This window comes from Synchiropus splendidus, chromosome 2 (assembly GCF_027744825.2).
Source record: "Synchiropus splendidus isolate RoL2022-P1 chromosome 2, RoL_Sspl_1.0, whole genome shotgun sequence".
Taxonomy (NCBI): Eukaryota; Metazoa; Chordata; class Actinopteri; order Syngnathiformes; family Callionymidae; genus Synchiropus; species Synchiropus splendidus.
In genome coordinates, this window is record NC_071335.1 from 11,342,603 (window position 1) to 11,363,489 (window position 20,887).

At 41.6% G+C, this 20,887-nt stretch overlaps 2 protein-coding genes across 15 annotated transcripts in view; one reads left to right on the top strand and one right to left on the bottom strand.

Moving 5' to 3' along the window:
- Positions 1–11,674, bottom strand: part of adgrl3.1 (adhesion G protein-coupled receptor L3.1) — a 136,062-nt gene extending 124,388 nt beyond the window's left edge. For 7 of the 8 annotated variants that reach the window (XM_053854946.1, XM_053854943.1, XM_053854948.1 and 4 more), the window contains exons 1-2: positions 11,226–11,673; positions 366–446 (exon numbers count right to left, since the gene is read on the bottom strand). The gene's annotated coding sequence lies outside the window, so the exon portion shown is untranslated. Of the gene's footprint in view, positions 1–365; positions 447–11,225 lie in introns of all 8 variants that reach the window. The other variant, XM_053854949.1, reaches the window with a different exon arrangement.
- Positions 11,675–13,980: 2,306 nt separating this feature from the next.
- The window catches only part of si:dkey-92j12.5 (multiple PDZ domain protein), a 35,082-nt gene continuing 28,175 nt past the window's right edge, over positions 13,981–20,887 (top strand). For 6 of the 7 annotated variants that reach the window (XM_053855931.1, XM_053855932.1, XM_053855933.1 and 3 more), the window contains exons 1-12: positions 13,981–14,207; positions 14,865–14,957; positions 15,489–15,655; positions 17,012–17,224; positions 17,329–17,397; positions 17,484–17,606; positions 17,740–17,823; positions 17,928–18,035; positions 18,121–18,223; positions 18,332–18,423; positions 18,518–18,722; positions 18,972–19,037. In XM_053855931.1, coding sequence (XP_053711906.1) covers positions 14,945–14,957; positions 15,489–15,655; positions 17,012–17,224; positions 17,329–17,397; positions 17,484–17,606; positions 17,740–17,823; positions 17,928–18,035; positions 18,121–18,223; positions 18,332–18,423; positions 18,518–18,722; positions 18,972–19,037 — 1,243 coding nt within the window. In that variant the 5' untranslated portion in view covers positions 13,981–14,207; positions 14,865–14,944. Of the gene's footprint in view, positions 14,208–14,864; positions 14,958–15,488; positions 15,656–17,011; positions 17,225–17,328; positions 17,398–17,483; positions 17,607–17,739; positions 17,824–17,927; positions 18,036–18,120; positions 18,224–18,331; positions 18,424–18,517; positions 18,723–18,971; positions 19,038–20,887 lie in introns of those variants that run through there. The other variant, XM_053855936.1, reaches the window with a different exon arrangement.

Sequence of the window (20,887 nt, forward strand, 5' to 3'; positions counted from 1 at the left end):
TTACACTTTTATTCATTCCCCAGTATGCTGTTCTTATCGAGACTTGCCGTAACATGGCGGAGGTATGGCTGAGAACCTACCTAAATATAAGCAGATTTAATGACATACATCCTCTTTCTTATAGTCTTTTATTTAGATTGTTACAATTGTAGTTTCTTACTAGCTTATATAGCCAAGTTACCATCAAGCAATGTGTTAAGAACCATAGAGAAGGAAAGTTAAGGAAGAAACTAGACATAAATAAGCATTGTGACAAAATGAAAAATATTAAATGTTCGTCCATCTTTCACCTAAAGACACTCCAGTGTAGCAGTTTTTTTGCTCAGTCATTGTAAGCACCGCACAACACACTCACACTTCCGTACCTGTTTGCGTTTCTTCTTTTTTTCCAGATGATTTAAACCCCCAAGGAATCACATCTCAGAGGAAACTGGACATCCCTTGTCCTGTTGAGTGCAGAGAGATGGAAGCGGAGGGGGAGGGAGGGGGGATGGGAATAAAGGGAGGGGTTAGTGGTTACTGGAGCTCACTGAATCAGAGTCTAGGTCATCTTACACAAAAGCCGAAGATAACCATTCTATTTAGTGAATGTAGGTAGAGTGTGAATGGCAGCACCCTCTATATTGTGTCAAAAGCCATTATACTGTATAGTTACACACAGCAACCCGTCTGTTCACACAACACATCGACTCTGCACTAGCTGTGTGCGAGTGTGGGTTTGTGTCTGAAAGTGTTGCAAATGTTCATGACTTTCATGTCATGATAAATGATCACATTTCACATCCAAATGCAAGAAGAAAATGCTCCTGAACAAAGGACATGTAATGCAACAACCTTCAAACAGATTTCCTAATGATACTGAAACAAAAGACACACAGTTCTCTGTGCTTCTGATGGCTCCAGTCTGGTCTGTTGTCCATGCCTGTCTGACTAGTTCGGCACCTCTAAATTCCTGTTTTGCAGTCAGCTGTACCAATCAAGTGACTTATTGTCAATTTTTTCTCTTGATTCCTCCCATTACAAATGCATTTAAGTTCCTTCCTATTGTTATAAGCCATTTACTCTCTCGCTCTTTTGCTCCCTCGCTCTGTGCTTCCACTGAAGTCACCCATCTGCTGCGAGTTCTTGATCATTCATCTTGTTTTCTGGACTCTCATGCCCGCCTGGCCTGGAATGACCCAGAACAGTGTGTGGTAGCTTTCAGCTTGGGACACAGCATTTGGTTTTGTTGGCCTCCTATATAGACAATATTGACTGTGATCCGATGAACACTGCTACAGTACACCTTCCACCGGTGACCATATCACCAAGTTCATGTTCAAATGTTGAGGCTATTCACAAAGTCCAGCTTTCCCAGTCAAACTGCGCCAGCACTCTTGTCCATTATACATTCCCTCATGCTATTTTCAGGGCCTTTTGAAATGATATTGCATCCCAGTGCAGCACAGAAGTACGTTTCTCTTGACAAATTCTTCAGTTCGCTCGAATCCTTTTTGTATCTACAATGTATCATCCCTCACCTGCCGCACCTCCTTGGTTGCCAGAAGTCAGAGGCAGGGCTCAGCTTGTGAGCAGAGAACAGGAACGCAATTACGGTACAGCACTAAATCACCACTGACCCCCGCGAGCGCTAACAGCGATTCTTTCACTACAGTTATTCTGATATGGTGATCACACTCATCACAGCGTGTAAAGGTTCATGACGCTGAAGAGCTACACAAATGCAAGAACCAGCGCCCCACAAACGTACAGACTTCGGGGTAAATACGGAGCTTGAACAGACGGATTGTTGTGCATCAACCGAGTGAATATAGGAGCATGGAATATGTGGTATGGTGATTTTACTTTTACTTTCATTCACATTTTACACACATGTTGAGGCACCCCAAATTACAACCCAAACACCAGTCAGGAAGGAAGGAATACTGAATATACATGGATTTTCTTCCATGCAAAGCTCCTTCAGAGAAGGCAAGATTCAAAGTGAATGAAGTATAGATAAATATAGTAGTATAGGCCCCTTAAATATATACATTGTTTGGAATGAATTGCAGTTAATTAAAGAGTAAAAGAACGGTAACGGTAAATACATTGAGTTTCAGGGTATCCACTCAGCAAAATACAAGTGTCCTAAAATCCAGAGGCAAAAATGGCAACAAAAGATAGACCACATAAAATGATTGGTGTTGATGGAGGCATTTTTTTGTGCATTATTAACTGACACTACAGGAAGAGCATGTACGTTTTGTGACCAAATAAAATATGACAAAAAACATCAGTTGTTTCATTTACCTTTTGTCCATTAGGCCCGGTAGGCCTCTGTTTTTTACTATTTTTGGTAACACTTAACTCAAGCGGCCACTCACTCTATCAAATGCACTGATAGTATATTTGAAATTTGGGAAAAACAATAAAAATATTCCAAAGTGAAAGGCCATTTTTAAAAACTAGTGTCTCAGGATGAAATCTTAAATGCAGTGATAATCCCTCATATTAATACGTAGTAAACAGCTAGTCTCAGTGAAGCAGCAGTGTCTAGCGCCCCAGGATAAAACGCTATCGGGGTGTCCGATACAAATCGGTCGGTAAGAAGACAGCAGACACATAAAAGATGGTCTGCTATTCTCCTAATTGTGAGTCACTGAACTGTAAATAACTTTTTCAGGCGCAGACTATGAGATCACACAAAGAAAATGAGTGCAATACCACCATTTTGCTGAACCGTGAAATATGGGTTATGGTAATTTCTCTGGCTTTTAAATACAAAATAGAATGCATCTAGGCGACTCTCCCCACAGCCCTCCCTGGGTCTGAAAAACAGACCATCCCTCTCTTGATCTGTGTGATTGATGCCACGTCCACTATTAAACATATATCATCTGCACGGCTGACAATAAGGCGGAGGGGAAAATGTTGGTGAGGACCGACGCCAAACATGCCTATGAATTCTCCAGCGGCTTGATAACAAACATGGGAGTATTACTGCAGGTCAGTGGGCTCCAGCGGAGCTCATCTGTCTCTGTCTGACGCTCGCAAAACACACGGCCTTCCAATCAAGTACTGCCAATTGTGAACGATGTAAGAAGATAATGGGGTGACTGCTGCTCTACAAGTCTGGGTCATGCTCTTCAGCGCTCGGCCACACGAAAGCAATACATAAAACAGAGATATCTTATGCCACAACCACAACAAGCCGTTGAGCCATTTAATGCTCTTTTAAGCAATGTTATTCCCTAATACAGGAATAACAAACACATGCTTTCTTCACTACGAATAGTTGAACTTGTTCATCATTAGGGCTTTATAAGCTTTATAATGATATACTTAACAGTTTCTTCAAGTTCATTGACACCCTTCAAATGTTTAATTTATCTTCAAGCTAGAGCAGTCATTTTACTTCCTATGTGCAAAGGTTGCTGAAACATTCTATACATATTTTCAGTATATTCAGTGCACATATTCAGTACACATTACCTTTGGTTAAACATGTATTCAACAAAAATATGTAAGGATACTGAAAGGCTTTTATTTTATCTTTTCATCTTATCTATTGATGCTTTATCTATACATTTTTATATAATTTACTATTATCTATCTATCTATTTACTGATAACTACTTAGATTTAATTTTATTTGTTTATATATTGGGGGGAATTTAATTATACGTCTTGCATTGTTTGATAGCTTGTTACCTTGTGAATTCATTTTTTTATGCTGACGCTTTGTGGACATCTTTGATGTTTGTTGCGTATCTTTAATGTCCTTGCTCTTTGTTGTCAATAGCTGCTGTGACACATTGAATTTCCCCACTATGGAACGAATAAAGGCCAAATCAAATTTGCACTTATTTTCTCACCCTCTCCTCAATGTCTGTTATGCGAATAGATAAATTCCTGTCATTGACATTTTATGACCCTTTACATACCGTAACTGCCAAAGGCTACCACTACTACTACTACAACTGCACCTGATCACAAGCCTGCCGATCACACATTACCATCTGAGATCAAAACATGACAGCCTTGAAGAACCTTTGTTGTTTTGTTAGCAGCTATCAGCTGCAGCTGGTAGAGTTCAGCTCGCTAATGTGGCTTTTCTTCCACTAAAGATGCAGGCTGAAGAACAACTCTACCAGCAAAACAATGAAAGAAGATCAAGATTCCAGAACTTATATTAGAGTTATTTATGAAACGTGAAACAGAATAAAAACGGGCATACTGTTTTTCCTGTAAATAAATATGCGAAGGGATTGTTTGTTTGTTTTTATACTTGCATATTTTATCAATTATTGAATATCTTTCTTCATATTGATATTGAGTTTACAATTTTTGTATCATGACAGCTCCAAGCACAGAGTAGACTTCTAAATCGTGACACTATCCAGAGCCCAGAAAGCTATTTTCTCCAGGGTAAACTTGACATTTGAGTATTTTATTGCAAGAAATTTACAGAGCTCCCTTGGGGTCCAACATCATTTCCAAGTCTCGGTGATGTAGAGAAGGGCCTCTTTGATCTTATGTTATTGTCAAACTGTTTTTAACAGGTAATTTATTAACGCCATGAACTGAGGGAAACAAATGATCTGTACTTCTTTATCAGCCTCTATATCTATTGCCCACCTATGCTGATGACACCACATCACCAACATAGTCTCTGCTCAATAGTACAGCGTCGCCTCACAAACTTACAATATATACAAACAATATTTGCGAATTAATCACAGCAGCTGCCAGCATGATCAGTGTTTTAACTCGCTGTCACCAGAGCGGTAATGCGAGAGATTGTAGCTTGATCTTTTATGCTGAAAGGAAGCAGATGCAGAGCAAAAGGGTTTTAGATGTAATGCAGTTGAAGTAAAAGCCCAGTAAGCAGGAAATTTAAGAGGGGCCCGGGGATGATTGTATTACAGCAGACGTTGATTGTCCGCAATTCACTGAAGGGGGAAAATGATGTGGAAAATATCAGAGGACATGGGATGGGATATCCTCACACGAAAAGATGGAGGTGGAAAATGTTTCAAGGATTAAACAATAGGGTGAGAAAGCATTTCAGGGGACATTTGCAAGAAAATGTGATTTGGAGCCGAATTTCCTCTCTATTGTCTCGAGAGGAGACGTCAACTGCAAGAGCCTCTGTGAGCAGCACTGACTCTTAAACAATGATATACTTTCCAAACGCTGCTCCCCTCATTGACAAGAAATGGCGTTTTACAACAGACACAACATCACACTGAGAGATTTATGCCCCTAGCTTCGAAATGACCTCATTGTTCATTGCCCCATAATTCAAATATGAGTCGCAGTGTTGCATCACTGAAGTGCATGACTCATTCCCAAGCACCCCCATTCTTCACGTTACACCGAACACCCCGACATCAGAGAACAGGATTTCAGGGTCAGACTGCGGCGCCACAAAAGCACCAAGTACTCCAAATAATTGCACTGGCCAGTAGAGAGGGGGTCAGTGTGAATGTTTGCCTGCACAGACCACATCAACTTGCGCGTCTCGAGTAGGTCTTTACAATCACGATGGCATTGAACACACTGATCGGCGATTCAGCTCTTTAGAGCCGGGTGCATTTATGAGGGCATGCACTTTCAGCCAGGGCTGAAGGGGGTGCTCAAGACACGATAATCAGTGTGAACCACAAGAAGTATTGCAGATACTTGCAGACACCATATTCCAGCCTGTGCACCGCAAGTAATCGGTTAACATATTCAACGAGGCAGTTTCAAGGTTCTGTTCGGGCACAACAAAAAATGAAAAAATGATTCATGGAGATGCGAGTACGCAACTAGCCTTCAAATTGAATAAAACGTCCTTCTACGCATTGGAAGGTTCTTTGTGACCTACGTAATGTACCAAGTAAATGATGACAATATAAAAGAAGGACATGCAATCAATTCAGAGCTTCCTGAGACACAAATACAATTCTTGGAATATTGGAAAAAAAAAAAATTTTAACCTATCAATACACCGTTGACTGAACCCTGCAACCATTTGCATATAAACATGACGCAACAGCAATACTCCTAAACAGGGTTTTAGTCAACACTTAAGCAGCAGTTTTCAGCAAAATGAATCAAGCTACAGTGAAGTATTTTATTTTCTTTTTAATATTACCGCATAAAACGACTGTTACATTCTATATATTACCATTTCCTTTACCTCATTTATCACTGCACCGGCACAGTCCACTAGGAGTGTTGCTGGGCAATAATCCCTAAAAATAATATGGCAATACATCAAGAAAGAGTTCTGTGTGAATTTAAAGTGTCGGCAACATGCTTCTGGAACATGCCTCTGCAGTGTGACACGTATCGTCTACAAATGTGCTTCTGCTGAATTACAACGCTAGATAAATGTAAATCTAGTTCTAACTGAAACAAATTCAGAGCCGTGTTGCACAGACTCTTTGTGATGTCACTGGAGGAGGATCCAGTCAGTCACCATGGATGTTCTACTGCTGAGCACCAGTTGTGAGTTGGAAGCCTGTTCTTCTAACCAAAAAAATGAAGAGCATCATAAGAAATAGGTGACGCAAATTTAAAGAATGAGGGACAAGTGGCAGGATTATTTTGCCCTGAAAGTTTGCCTGAAACGGGTTTTGAAAAAAGACTGCAAATGAAGGTTTTCAATGATACTGCACCAAGCAAGTGATGATAGCAACAGTGAGGAGGCTTTGATACTTGCCGGTAAAAGTCAGAGTTAGTCTGTTTACCCAAACGCATTACATGTTTTGAACTGCTGACCCTTTTTAAGAGAGTTTTGCATTACATTTACATTACCATACAGTGTTGCCGTCTGTCTGTGAGCCGTTCAGACACTCATCCTCTCTCAGACACTCAGAGTCTGAGTCGTCGCTTGCATTATGACGTGGTTAAAAAGAAAACAAGTCTTTCGTTTACATGAACCTGCTCTTCTTCCTTAAAAAACATTGAAAAACCTCCACAATTTTTCCTCAGTGCACAGTGGACTGGTGTTTGGTACCACCAGTGACAACACAAGATGGCGTGTTATGCACTTATGAGAACCATGTCAGGATCATATGGAAACGTATATTGGAAATTATATTGAATTTGTACAGGGAATGAAAAGCAAGACATCACCGCCACTTACGTCACGTGCATTAACCTGCATAAGAGTTCTTCAGTTTGAGCAGCACGTACGTAAAAGTCTGCCAAAACAACATCCCAGATGTTTTGTGATGGTTGCCACAGCTTTGGTCCTGTTGTGTGTCACGCTAATGAGAAGGGTGAACATTGATAAATGAGGGCTAACTGGGGGTTTAGCGCGGACAACTTCAAGATTACTGAGTTACACGTGTTAAGTGAGGAGGAGCGGGGAGTCTCAGGAAAGTGGGAACACAAAAGAGCTCATTGTGAGTATAAAAGCGTATCCAGAATGTTTGGAATACTGCAGTTAAGTGCCATTGATTATGCTAATGAAACTGCAACTTTTTCTTCACTAGCATGAGAGCTTTAAACTCCATTTGCTCGTACCAAATGACAGTAGGCGGCCAACTTAAGAAGACAGAGTACACAATCTTAGCGTTGCAAACACACCTATTTAAATCAGAGCTCGCCCACTTTCCAGCAAGTTTGGAATGGCACAAGGACAATATGCCACAAAAAAGGACCAGGGACAGCTATAAAACAACAATATTTAACAGAGTAATCATGAAAAACGTCATGAATAAAGAGCCGTCTGCCATGAGTGAGGAGACAGGTCTGAGCATTCAAACCAAGCTAAACAACAAAACATTTCTCTGTGTTATCACAGTCGATGGCAAGAGAAAGACGTATTTTATTTTAAAAGTTAAGTGCTTTAACACTGTCCAAGGTCTCGCATTTTGTCGCACCCTCTGTGAGTGAGTCAATCCGTGCTGCCAAACCTTTGCTTCCCCTGCTGTGAAAAGCTGCTGTTTCAGTGTCCGGGGAAGTTAGACCAATGACTACTGAGCTCTCCGGAGCTCATGAGAAGAATGCTTCACATCATACACTTCCACAACTTCAGACTGGCAACTGCATTCCGCTCGGAGGTATTTCCGAAAAGGTCACGTCACTATTTCACATATAACGATGTGGCAAACATAAAATTCACAAGGAGACTTCAGCTCGTTCTGTTGTACATGCCTCATCATTGCAATTAAATATTATTCATTTTGGTATCTCCTTATAACACCGATCACTTGCTCACAGGGTGACCAGCAGGCATGTAATACCGAATCATTTGACCTCTGTAGATTAAACTGCTGATGTCTCAGTTCGTCTATTCTCGGTATTCCAAGACTGGGTTCAGCTCATTCTAGTTACAGAAGCCAAACCACTACCTTAGATTCGACACAAGAATAAATCATCAAACATGCATCTTCACAGAAGAATAGCAGATGTGGACATATCCAGCACAAAGGGGATAATACCAAATTCTTTACATACATTTTACCTTGCTTGTCACACTGGCTTTTTTATGCAAATAAGTCATATGAGACAACAAAAATCTAGATTTCTACTGTACCCTTTCGACAAAAATTTACTTAAATTTAATAAGGTGAGAATACAAACTACAGATTTTTTTCATCACACAATGCATTAACAACACCCAAAATCGTTCAAAAGTTACTTAAACAAGTGAGACATTGGGCTCCACGTGGATCATCAACAATCACCATTAGGTGGTTCTGATGTGATTTCACATTTCAGGCATTTTTACCTTATTATTTGTGAGATCTTTTGGACAAGAAATCACTCCTTTGATTATAAAACCTATACTGAACGCGCTCCTTCTGCACTTACTACAGACAGCATACTGAATGACTCTGTCTCAGGTTGAGCACAGCTCAGCTTTCCTCCATGCAATTCTCTCTAAAGACCCTCCCCCCAAGAAAAACAGTTTATCAGTCACATTATTATGTAAAACTCACTTTTAATCAGCCAATTCCACCGTTCCGTCCGTGATAATGGAAAACATACGGTCCCATTATGATTAACTGTGTTCTAAGTAACACAACTGATGACGATAATTCAGGTCTAAAAGGAACTGTAAAGGCTTGAGAGCCACCCTGAGTTTTCAGAATGCATTGGAGAAAGTGGTAAATTGCAGTCGCTGAAATTAAGCAGTGACCTAATTAAGATGGACGTACAGACACACAGTCAGCAGGCTGTTCGACAAGCAAGTCCACACACACATCATGCTGCGAATTTTCATTTTCACCAGACAAATGAGACGATGTTCAATATCATATATTTTTTTTACAATTTCCTAATCAAATAATTGCTAGATAATATAAAGGGAGTCTCTTGAAGAATGTTCTTGAGATGAGTCTCTCCCTTCTACTGTTGAGTTGCTGTGGAACTGTGAGAGGAGAGAGGAGGCGGTGGAGAGTAACACATGTATGTGTGCGATGCCACTGAATACATTGCAGCCCTGTAACAAATAAAGGGGCTAACTTATGAACTGTGAGTGAATAGATGAAGGAAAGACTGGGGCTCTCTGTGGGCCGGATATGTGTTTTGATTTTTTTAGTGTCAATGATTTCCTCTTTTTCTAAACACATTTTTATTATTTTTCTTTACTCCCTTTAATTGAATCACTACAGAACACAGCGATTCTCTTTCACATTTATTATATTAACTGGGTTACATATTGTCAACTATTACAATACCAACATGGTTGCAATACCAGCTGGGTCGTGCTATTCTCTTCAATGAAGTCTGAGGATAGACTTACACTTTGCATGTGAATGATGAAAAACAGAAAGAAACACTTAACTCTGGACACTTGGGCGAGTAATAAACCCAGATTTCCATTGAAAAATGGCGTTGGTGGATCTTGAGGAGAGACAATAACACCAGCGAAGATGTGGATGCAGATGAATCTTGAGATGAGTCATTTGCTCGACACATGAATCCTAACCAACTGCTTGAAGTCATCCTTTGCAGCTAAACCTATCTGGGAGTGAAACTTCTTTGTTTTCTGACAGCATAATTGAGGCATGACCACTCAGAACAGAGCAATCGGACTTCACTGCTGTTTCCTCCTTTAAATGACTAGAAATTTCCCGAACATTAATTTTAAAGACGCTTACTCCAGTGCTCCACCGGGGTCCAATACCATGTAAAACGCCCCCGAAGTAAGCAGGACAGGGCCCCTTTAAAGATACTACATGCGTCAAACTACATGCCCACTTATTTTGGCATAAACAGATGCGAGGATGACTGATGATTTAGCTACATTTATGCCATCCACAAAAATATCAGTCTCCTTGGAGACCGGCCCGTGCTTTAACAGATGCTGCCAAAATGGCAGTCGAACGTATGCATTTTTTTTTTTTTTTTTTTTACGGACACAATCCAAATAAATGCTTAAGGCACTTAAATAAAATGTGGGCTCGAACGGAGGGGTTAACATTTTCCACTCACTGTATCCTGAGGATCACATCCAAAAAAAAGGGAGGCAAGCAATACCTCTGTTGAAGGCCATTTGGATGCAGAGTTAACTGCCAGGGAATAACAGGCACCAGTCAGAGGTCAGAGGTGTAATTTGCTTGCAAAGCGTGTTGTCATGGGCTCATTATCACCACCGAAGGTAGACAAGTCAATAATAACGTCATTGATCACTGCTGTGCTTCAAGCGGTATTTATGACATGCCTTTTATTCCAAATCAAAATGTGCAACCATGGTTTAAAAACAGCAACAAATGAAGGTCATTTGCAACTGTGGGGGCCTCCACTGTATGAACTGGTGAATGGGGTGCACTGGCCTGCTCTCCTCCAGCATTCAGCCAGCAGCTGACAGCCACCTCCACATTTCAATACATTCAAATGATGCTCCGGGGAAGTCAGGCAGGAAGCAGGAATGAACGAGCGGCTCCGAATGTTGCAGGAGCTTGTCATGAAGCGTGCAGAGGGGCCAACACGCGAGGAACAGAATCATAATGCTCTCAACATCCTGCAGATGGGGAGGCATCTCTCCCAGTGTTGCTGCCTACCGGGTAGCGTTTACGTTTTAGCGACGCCCATGCCAGCAACAATGTGAACATTCATCGATGATTAACCACCTCTGAAATCATTTCAATCGCAGGCCAAATTCCCTTGGGGAACCAGGAAGCTATTGCCGTGGAAATTCCTCAGCATGTCGGTGGTCGATACAGTTTGTCGCGTTACAGAGCTCCAAGGTCCGTTAAGATGCGTTTAATGTTTTCAACCGAGTGAAAAGACTCTTACCTTCGCAGCTGTCGCAGCGATGCAGGCGCATCCAAATTCACCTCTCTCTTCGCTGGTTCATCCAGTCCCAATATGGGGACGGTGTTGACAAATAGAGGTCCCTACGTGTCGCCACACGTCGGCCACGAACGGTCCCCAAAAGACGACAGCGGAGGGCAAGTTATCCCGAGACGCAAAGACTGAAATGCGCTGAAGCCCGGAGGAAGATGTCTCTCTCCCTATCCGTCAGTCCGGACCCCTTCCTCCCCTTTATTCTCGCTCTGGTCTTTATGTCCTCATTGACTCCTGCTGAAGGAGCAACAGAGCAAGGGACCGTAGAGGACAGACACAGCGGGGTCAGGAATGACAAACCAATTTGGAGGCGCAGTGGATGCTCAGTTGATCAGAGCGCAGCGCGGCCAAAGAAGCCTCCTTGTGTTGCAGGCGGGCGGGGAGACGAGGAGGGAGGAGGCGATGGTTCCTGCTTGGGGATGCGGAGAGAGCGAGTGGAGGAGCGGGCTGGCTGGCACAAAACACGGAACTGGATCTGGAGCGATCTCTGGAGTTAGGGCTCCACCTGCCGAGCGCTCTCATGGGCTCCAAGCGGGAAACGACGAACGTGGAGGGATGAGTTATCACTGGAATAATGTGACACTTTGGCTAGGTGGTACTGAGACTTCCTGGCATTGTAGAGGTAACTCCACATCAGATAGATGGCTCCACGCATTTGGATCAGAAATTCGTGTCGGGATTGTACTATAACTTTATGCCCTGCCTCATAATGCAATGCCCTGGACCAGAAAACGCACGTATAATGACCTAAAAACGACATTGTACATATGAGTTGATAGAGGATCCCTCCATTTATTACAGGCTCTGGATGAGGCGGTCATGAATTGCAGCTGGCGTGCTGGCTCCATAAACAAGGTGGCCTGAGCAAACTTGGAACGGTGTCCTATTAAATCCCTTTTTGAGCATGTCTTTTGAAATAGAATGTTTTAAGGACACTCAAAGGTTTCTCTAATCAACCCCTTGTGGTGAAGTGAGTGCTGAGTGATCGTCCATGTCTACCAGGCTGCTCTTCAGAAAAATGGTTCACACAACGCCACCGTCCCGCAGTGGAGGTGCCGCTGGCCCTCAGGTGTAAAATAATAAAAGTAAGTATGATTGCAATGCAATTTCAGACGATGATTGTAAAGGAGGTGTGGCGCCTTGAGGTGTGGTTTGAGCACTACCACGGTGTATCATAAAAATCCAGGAAGATGCGTTTGTTTGCCAATTTATTTCCTTCAGTTATGGGTTTTTTTTGGCAAAGTGGACACACACGAATCATCATTCTTAATGTTCACAAAATAAGTGGTTAAAAGTAATATAGAATACAGCGCTTCTTCAGGTGACACATAACTCAAGGTGAATAAACAATGTAGCTGCACTAAGATGAACACATTGACTTCTAAAATATCAACCAGACTCGCTGACCAGAAAAAATAAAAATTGTTTAACAAACATACAGTCATAGGTACAAACTGAAGGCAGCAAAGCTGTCCTGAGGTCAGCAGACAAAAGGAGTGCGAGTCATGGATCAGAGTGTTTGTGAGCAGCCAGATTGGCATCAGGTGCATAGCTCCACCTCCACTCCACCTTGGCGGGGTCAAACGTCTCAACCTTGATAATCGGACAAAGCAGAGATTGTTTGATTTGGTTTGTTTCTGGGTTACCATCAGGCTCCTGTAGACTCTGTGAAGCCACTGCCAACTTGCTATAGAGGAAGCCTGACCAACCTTTTTTTGTTGCTTAGAGTCATGGATTCCATTGCATTGCTATTTATAAATAACAATAAATTGTTGAATGTAAGATATAATCTTAGCAATTAGCGACTCGACTGAGGTCTTCACTTTCTGGGTGATTTTCTGGCTTGTCATGTTTCAATAGTCGATTTCCATTGTCGATCATGTGTCTATGATGGTGACAGTTTCTCACGCAATCATCATATCATATGTCAGTAAAACAAAACAGTTTTAGGAAAAATGTATTTATATCTATGCCAGTTGTTTAAACTACGGTAGAAGCAATTCATCTCATTTTCCCTCATAATTTGTATTGAAATAGCGATTTGTAGAGCATTCAGCAGAGGTAAATGATCCATAAAATATGCACAATAACTTGGTCATCTCACTTTGATATTTCAACTGTATATGTTTTATGTGACATAATTTGTGGATTTCACAGTAACGTTATTCAATACTATATTATAACATGATATCACATTGTAGTGTGATTAGTTATTATTTTTATTTATATAATTATTAAGCATAGCAGCTTAGTTCTTGACTTCGAAAGTTCAAATAAACGCATTAGTTATATCTAGTACTAACAAAAAACTCAGCTCACAAATGTTTTTCAGAAACTGAACGCAAAAGTTGTTCAATTACATTTCACCAGAAGGTGAAAATGAGACAGCCAACTCATTTTTTTTTAATTGGCATGACTTTTTTGAAGTGTGATCTGAATGACGCCTGGAAGACAGGCCGAAGCAGCCGCTTAGTTTGCCTCATTGGAGAGCCAGCGCTGTCTGTTTATGTACTGCTGGACCTGCCGCTAGCCGAGGTTTCGCCCGCTAATGTCACTATATAGAACTGTCATTTTTATTTGTGCATTAGTACACCATCCAGCGAGTGTTTTTGAAGTACTGAGGTCCCCATCGTGTCACTGCGGTGTATGTGCACTTTGGGATTATCGCTTTCATCAGGGATGAGCTGCAGTGGCCGGAGATCAGAGGGTGACATGCGCACTGCACTCCATACAACAGGCGACTTCACAGTGCTGAGAAAAGAAAAAACAAAACCGGACAGCCTGCGTTCTTTGTGTCTCGTCCAGTGACAACTTCCTGTCCAGTTTAGGAACATTGCATGTCGTTGTTGTTGCTGGATATCGCACCCGTACTGGAAGCGTCCGGATTTTTCAATGGAGACCTGTTGAATTCCCTCCGGCGCGGCGCTGAAGGTGAGTGTGGCAGCAACAAACTGACCGGCCGCTCGTCACGCTTGTACGTCACCTGCGATGGCTGTGAAGACTATCCGTAGATGGCGTCTTAAATGAGTTGCCCGCGGACGAGTGTAATTGCTTTGGATTCACTTGGGTACTTCATTTATCGAGTTATTTACATTCCAGAGCATCGAGCTAATAAGGATTTCATCATGAGCGTGAAGGTCTAGAAATACAGGGGTATCAAGTGCAGATAAACAGGCCCCACTTACGTCTCAGATGAAACAAATTGAATCATCGCTATCACGCCTGGAAGATTCATGAGCCCAACTTCAACGATCGCGACGCCATGTGTCGCGGTCAATTAGCGTCACCGGCTGCTAAAGCCCTTTGGAGAAGACGCAAAGCCTCCTAAAGAGCATTAGTTTGGCAAGCAAGCGGCTTCAAAACAGGCGTGAACCCGATACAAACGTCGAGGTGAAGTGGATAATTCAAGTTCTTCCGCAACCTGTCGTTCACCTGTAATTATCAGTCATTATAATAAAGAGTCAAATGTCCAAAGAGGCAGCTATTTAGCGGACAAACTGACGTGATAGCGAAGTAACGACAGGAGAATAAGATTTTGTGAAAAGCAAATTCAAGTATTGTCCACTTTTTTTTATTATTATTCTGCAGCCTCCGATATAATAATGATTCAACACTGAGACCCGAGGACAAAGAAGACGTCAGCCATCCCAGTCACCTGCAGGACCATCATGGAAATGTTGGGTACGTGCGTTTATCCCAGGCAAACATTTTGGCAGCGGGTTTGGTAAGACTTCACACATCCGACGGCATCACTAGGAGATTACAATTAAGGTGTCAGGAATGGCTGCAAGAGCCAGACAGGAGTTTGTATTTACATGGGCAGGTGGAGAGAACTCCCTGTAGTCACAACTCTGTAGTGAAGACTTTGCAGGGTCTTGACTGGCTGCCACAGCAGCTTGCCTTCTTCAGCCGCTTCTCCTAAATCTGCGAGATCTACATGACCTGACATGACTTCTTCTGAGAACACCATGCTTAGTTTTAATCTCGTGAATGCTACGAATGCAACAAAAAAAACAGTTACAGCCTACTGGATGAGTAGAAAAGTGTGTAAAACTTTTTGAAAACTGAAAACGTTTCTCACAAACCCTTAAACCACAATCATAGGTCCACGAAATGTGAAACATTGGTAATTGTATGATGCGGAGGCTGAGGCGAAGTCAACCTTGTAAAAATTGTGTTGCTGAATATTACATGAAACATATATTTCTTCAGATACTCAGAGTGCCTTGGAGGCTGTGGAGCGACTACAAGCCAAACTAAAGGAGAGAGGGGAGGCTCCCATGCAAGAAAAACTCTTTCTGCTGACAACAGTGCTGCAGAGCCCCTTATTCCATCATATACTCAGCTTACAGCAGGCTCAGCGGAGGCCCCCGCTCAAGGTACACAGCGAGCATGAGTGTGTGGGTGTTTTGTTTATTGAATTGTGAAGAGGGAGCCAGAATCATTCCCAAAATATAGAAACCAGGAACCACATTGGCTGTATAATCAGCTTACTAAAGCTTATGACTAAAGCCCCAAGAAAAAGAGAGACAGAGTGGGACATGGTGAGAGGATGGAGGAGAGAAGTTAACAATACTGAGTATAGCATTGGGCTGCCTCCAATTTTTAGCATTTGCAATTCTTTCGTTTCTTTCATCTGTCATTGTGATACACGCTTTTATTGATGTGACATATCTGTGACCTGCTTCACGAACACCCCAAATATCAAAGGTGCTGGAAATGTCCGCAGGCTAATCAATTGTCAAGAAGAAAGAAAAGTTTGCACGTTTCAGTATGTGTAAATCAGCCCTCAAATATAAAGCCAAATCATTGCGTTCTCCTTACTAAATCATCGAATCCTTTATAACATATTTTTATCTCTATGAAATGTTCAACATATCAGGTTATGCACGTATAGCACTACATTATATTAAGATGAAGAACTGATTCTTTAAAATGAAAAATCTATAATTATTATTATTCTTAAAGCATTATTACTTTTTTTTAACCTAAAAAACATCTACTGTCACCTTTACACATCTATTACCTTACAAGAAAAGTGGGACGAAAAAGCTCTAAAATTAATATTGATGTATATATACTGTACACACACGCACACACGTACTGCTGTGTTTGTACTGTGGGAACGTTTCATTGACTTTCATGCTTTCCCCTGCCTCTCACCCGAAACCTCACCATCCAAAAGAAATAGCTAACTGTAACCAGTACCTAAACCAAGCTTAAATTCAATTGTAATGACAGTTATTTTGACGTTTTAATCCTCAAATTGAGGCTTAACCTTGTGAGGTCTAATGAAAATGACCCCACATAGCAAATTGCCCTCATAAGTCTGTGTTTTTCCAAGAATTGGTCCCCACAAGTATAGTTATACGAGGTGTATATATACACACACATCAATCTATATGAACAAAAATCCTTGCTTGTGTTTTTTGCTATTCATCTTCCACCTTTTAGTTGGTTTAATGAAATACTTTTTCCTTTTGTCAAAACTCTTATCTCCTTCATCACATTGTTATATCCTCTACAGACGGTTCTTTCTCCTCCCAACTTTCTTATCTTTTTCTATTTCCCGTTTTCCTCATCGCTATCACAACCTCTCCTTGATTTTTCTTTATATTGTCCCATCCTCTCCTGTCCTTCAAGCCTATAATTTATTTATACCCTACTATCACGACTGTCAATCGTTTCCTTGCGGTTTCCTCACGCCACTGTCCTCTGTGTCTCAATTCCTTTAGAGCAAAGGTATCTCCAAGTCGGTGTCCATGAACTGCGGCTCACGTCCAGACGCAGGCCCGGGACTGAAGGGGATGAGCCACAGTGATTCCTATACGTGGGCCATGGAAAGCCGACGGTCACTGCATCGAGATGGAAGTAATTCCTCTCTAGGCTCCCAGGATCTTTCATTCTCTGATGCTTTCTCCGATAACTACATAAACGTTGAATCGCAGGTTTGAACGCTCATCAATAAACAATGCTTTTTGTTACATAATGAATAAAATGCAGAGAAGTTTGCATAAATTTATTTTTCAATTCTATGTGCTTTCATGTGTAGTACTGCACTCCTCCAAGAATATCCCGAACCATGTCCATGGGTAGAAACCTGTCTTCCATTGCCCATGAGGTACTTTCATTTCCTGTGGTTCTGGGACCCACAAACACTTAAATTTGTCTTGTGAGCTCTTTTTATCTTCTCCTTCTTCAACATAGAGACGTCATGTGGAGATGATCGAGCTTATTAATGATGGCAAAGGGCTCGGCTTTGGCATCATTGGAGGGAGGAGCACTGGGGTCATGGTTAAAACCATACTTCCAGGCGGTGCCGCTGGACGGGTAAATAAAAGCATTTAATTAGTTGCTACCACATTTTGTATGAAACAATGTGGTATGATACAAACTTAGGCAACGTAATTCTTATTTCAAAAATGGTACTATTGCAAAATCTTTGTTTTTGCTGCCTTTGTAGGACAAGCGGCTCCGTAGTGGAGATCAAATATTGCGTATTGGTGATACAGATCTGGCTGGCATGAACAGTGAACAGGCCGCACAGGTACAATTGCTTTCAACATTTCCATTATACCCTGATCGAGAAAAATCTGATCATTCCTAGTGGAGTGAGCATGACGTCATCGACCCTCGATGTTGGTGTTGTAGGTGTTGCGAAATGCTGGAACCAAAGTCAAACTGATGATAGCCAGAGATGGGACCAGAGACGACAACATCTCTTCCCCGCAACTCAGCCAGGACAGCTTGGATGGCAAGGTTTGTCACGGTTCAGTCAAATTTCCATTGAATATCTGCTTCCAATCTTGCATGGAAACTAAGAACACCGTTCTCATGTGTCCAGCTTAACAACTTGAATAAGGACCATGAGTACAATGTGCAGTTTACAAAAAACAGCCATGGACTGGGATTCACAATCTCAAGTTATATTGGTGATCTGAACTCAGGTAATATGATATTTGAATATGAAATGACACCTCAGTTAGAAGTACTATAATTAAATGCATATATGTTGAGTGTTTTTATTATTTATTTTTTGTTTTCCTTGCACTCAGTGTACAGCGCTGGTGTGATGGTGAAAAGTATTGTAAAAGGCAGCTCTCTGGATCAACATGGACAGATCCACATTGGAGATATCATTTTGTCTGTAAGATTTTGTGTTCTGCTGTGTTTAACCATTTTATTTGTTCGTGCCACATGGATTTGTTCTGTAACCCTGACCTTGTCTTGCTTTGACTCAGGTGGACGGCGTGAGTCTGCACGGCTGTAGTGAGCAACGTGTGATGGAACTGCTGAGAAGGACGGGCCCCACTGTCAGGCTTAGATTGTTGCGGAAGGCTGTCCACAACATGCCTCCGGTTCCCCCCCTGCAGCCTCTCCGACACTCCCATAGCTTCAATGACGGAATGTCTTACACAGTGGATCTCAAGGAGATTCAGGAGACAGGTAATTTTTGGAAATTGTTTTGATTATTAGTAGTAAAATACCAGTAAAATAGCAGTTATTATTAGAATTTTGTAGTTTTTATTGCTTATCTGGAATTCTGATATTGAGATAAATAACTCTTCACTTCTAAAAGGAACAACTGCACACAGAAATGCAAGGAATATATTGAATTTACTGGTGTGTTTGTGTGTGATGCCTTTAACAAATCCACATGCCGTGTGAATCCAACATGCCTCCGCTGTCTAACAGGAATCAGCACCCTGCGTGAAATGTGCCAGAGAGCAGCATGTGCCATCAATCAACAACATCAGGATGGTAAGTTTGTCTTCTTCTTAGAGAGCTGGAAGCTCAACTAACCTGTCGAGATCTCAGCAGATTCTGACAAATTACAGTGTTGCCAAACTCAAGGACAGCTCGGCTCATTATTTGTGCGAGCAACCTTGATCTGACGTGAACTGCAACTGCCCATTGTGCTAAAATGATGAGTGCCTCTGCATCAGAATGAATTTCTTCTGCAAGGATATGTATTTTTATGCCCAACATTTGAAGTGCCTAGTGATTACTGATGGGTAGAAGACAACAGCGAGGAGCTGAGAACAATATCATTTTCAGTATAGATGCAGGAGCCATAGGACGGCCAAGCAGCCCGAGGAGATGTCAATGAAGCGTTCTCTTCGATGGAAGTCTATTTATAGTGCAGTGCAATCATGTGTTAATCCCCCTCTTTCAGCTAATCTTTGTCTCCCAGTGTCTGGATCGAGGTTGTGATTGAAAGCGTGTTTTTAAGTGATTAGAGATCAAACCCTGTTCTTGTGTGACGTCAGACAATGCACCTAAAGATCACTTCCTTTTGCTGTCAGAGTGTGACAGAGGATGTTTGACTAGGTCACTTCAGTGCGTTTTCTGATAACACTTGGGTTACCACATCACACTATAATGTTGTAGCACACAAGAAAACCCTGACACAATACGATGGTCTCATTAGAGTTTCAATTGGTCATGATATCAGTGGAAAGTCTTTCAAAAGACGAAATGGCAGCTCTAAGGCAAGTATGTGAACCCACAATTATGACTTCAGTGGTTTCTCATCCATGTGAATGGGTCTCATAATGAATGGAACACACGAGAGCTGTCACTCAAAATGTCCTTAGGTGGAAGGATTGTAGCTAGACGGGTACTTTTATTCTTCTTTTTATGGGTAGATAATGAGCACTGAAGAATTATATGATGTCAGGTGAGGACATGCAAACAACTCTGTTGACAAACCATTGATAAGTCAATCTGGAATGGTCTTGTAATATCTATAGAAGATATTACAAGACCATTCCAGACCTAAAAGAGGTGTGTGTGGACTGTGGTGCCGGTCTTCTTTGAAACTGATGAAATAGTTGTGGTAATTGGTAGCTGAAGAGGGTCAACAATTTCCTGTATTTCCAAAGAATTTGCATGCTTTTCCCTGCTACTGTGATTGACTGATGTTCAGAGTGACTTAAGTGTGAGGTAGTAAGTGAATTGGTTAAAATAACATGTGTGACATTGTGTTTCTGGTTGTGGCTAGCAAAATCTTTAGTATAGCTTTTTTGCACTTTATAATATTTCTCTTTCATTTTATTGTGATATGTTGTGTACAGAGCATGTTACGAACACAATTTCCTTTGGGATGAATAAAGTTTTTCTGATTCTGATGGTTAAAAGATATCTTCACTGAACATTAATTCTAAACAAGAAATAATTCTGTCTGGATGATCAGGGAAGGTGAAGGTCACGGTCAGTCATGTCACATTGGGTTATAAAAAATTGACTTTCAGTCACGTATCAGAACACACAGCTGAACCACGGGGGGTCGATCTTTTAGAAAGGCTGTGTTGTGAGAGGCTGCTATGAGTGGAAGGGGAAATTATTATGATCAGGACTCAGACAAAATTCAAATGAGGGGTGTGGGGTTCAGCAAACCTGTAGTTTTATAGTCAACCTTGCTCATAAACAAAGGTGAATGGAGGGGGTTGGTCTGACTTTGCTTCGGAGGTAGCAGTCAGAGATCAGATAAATAACCAGATAATAGCAGGGAAACGCAGGACGAGTGCGGTGAGAAACCAACAGGCGGAATAAAACTTTAAAGCAAAGCAACGCTGCATAATAATGACAAAACAATACCCGAGGATAGC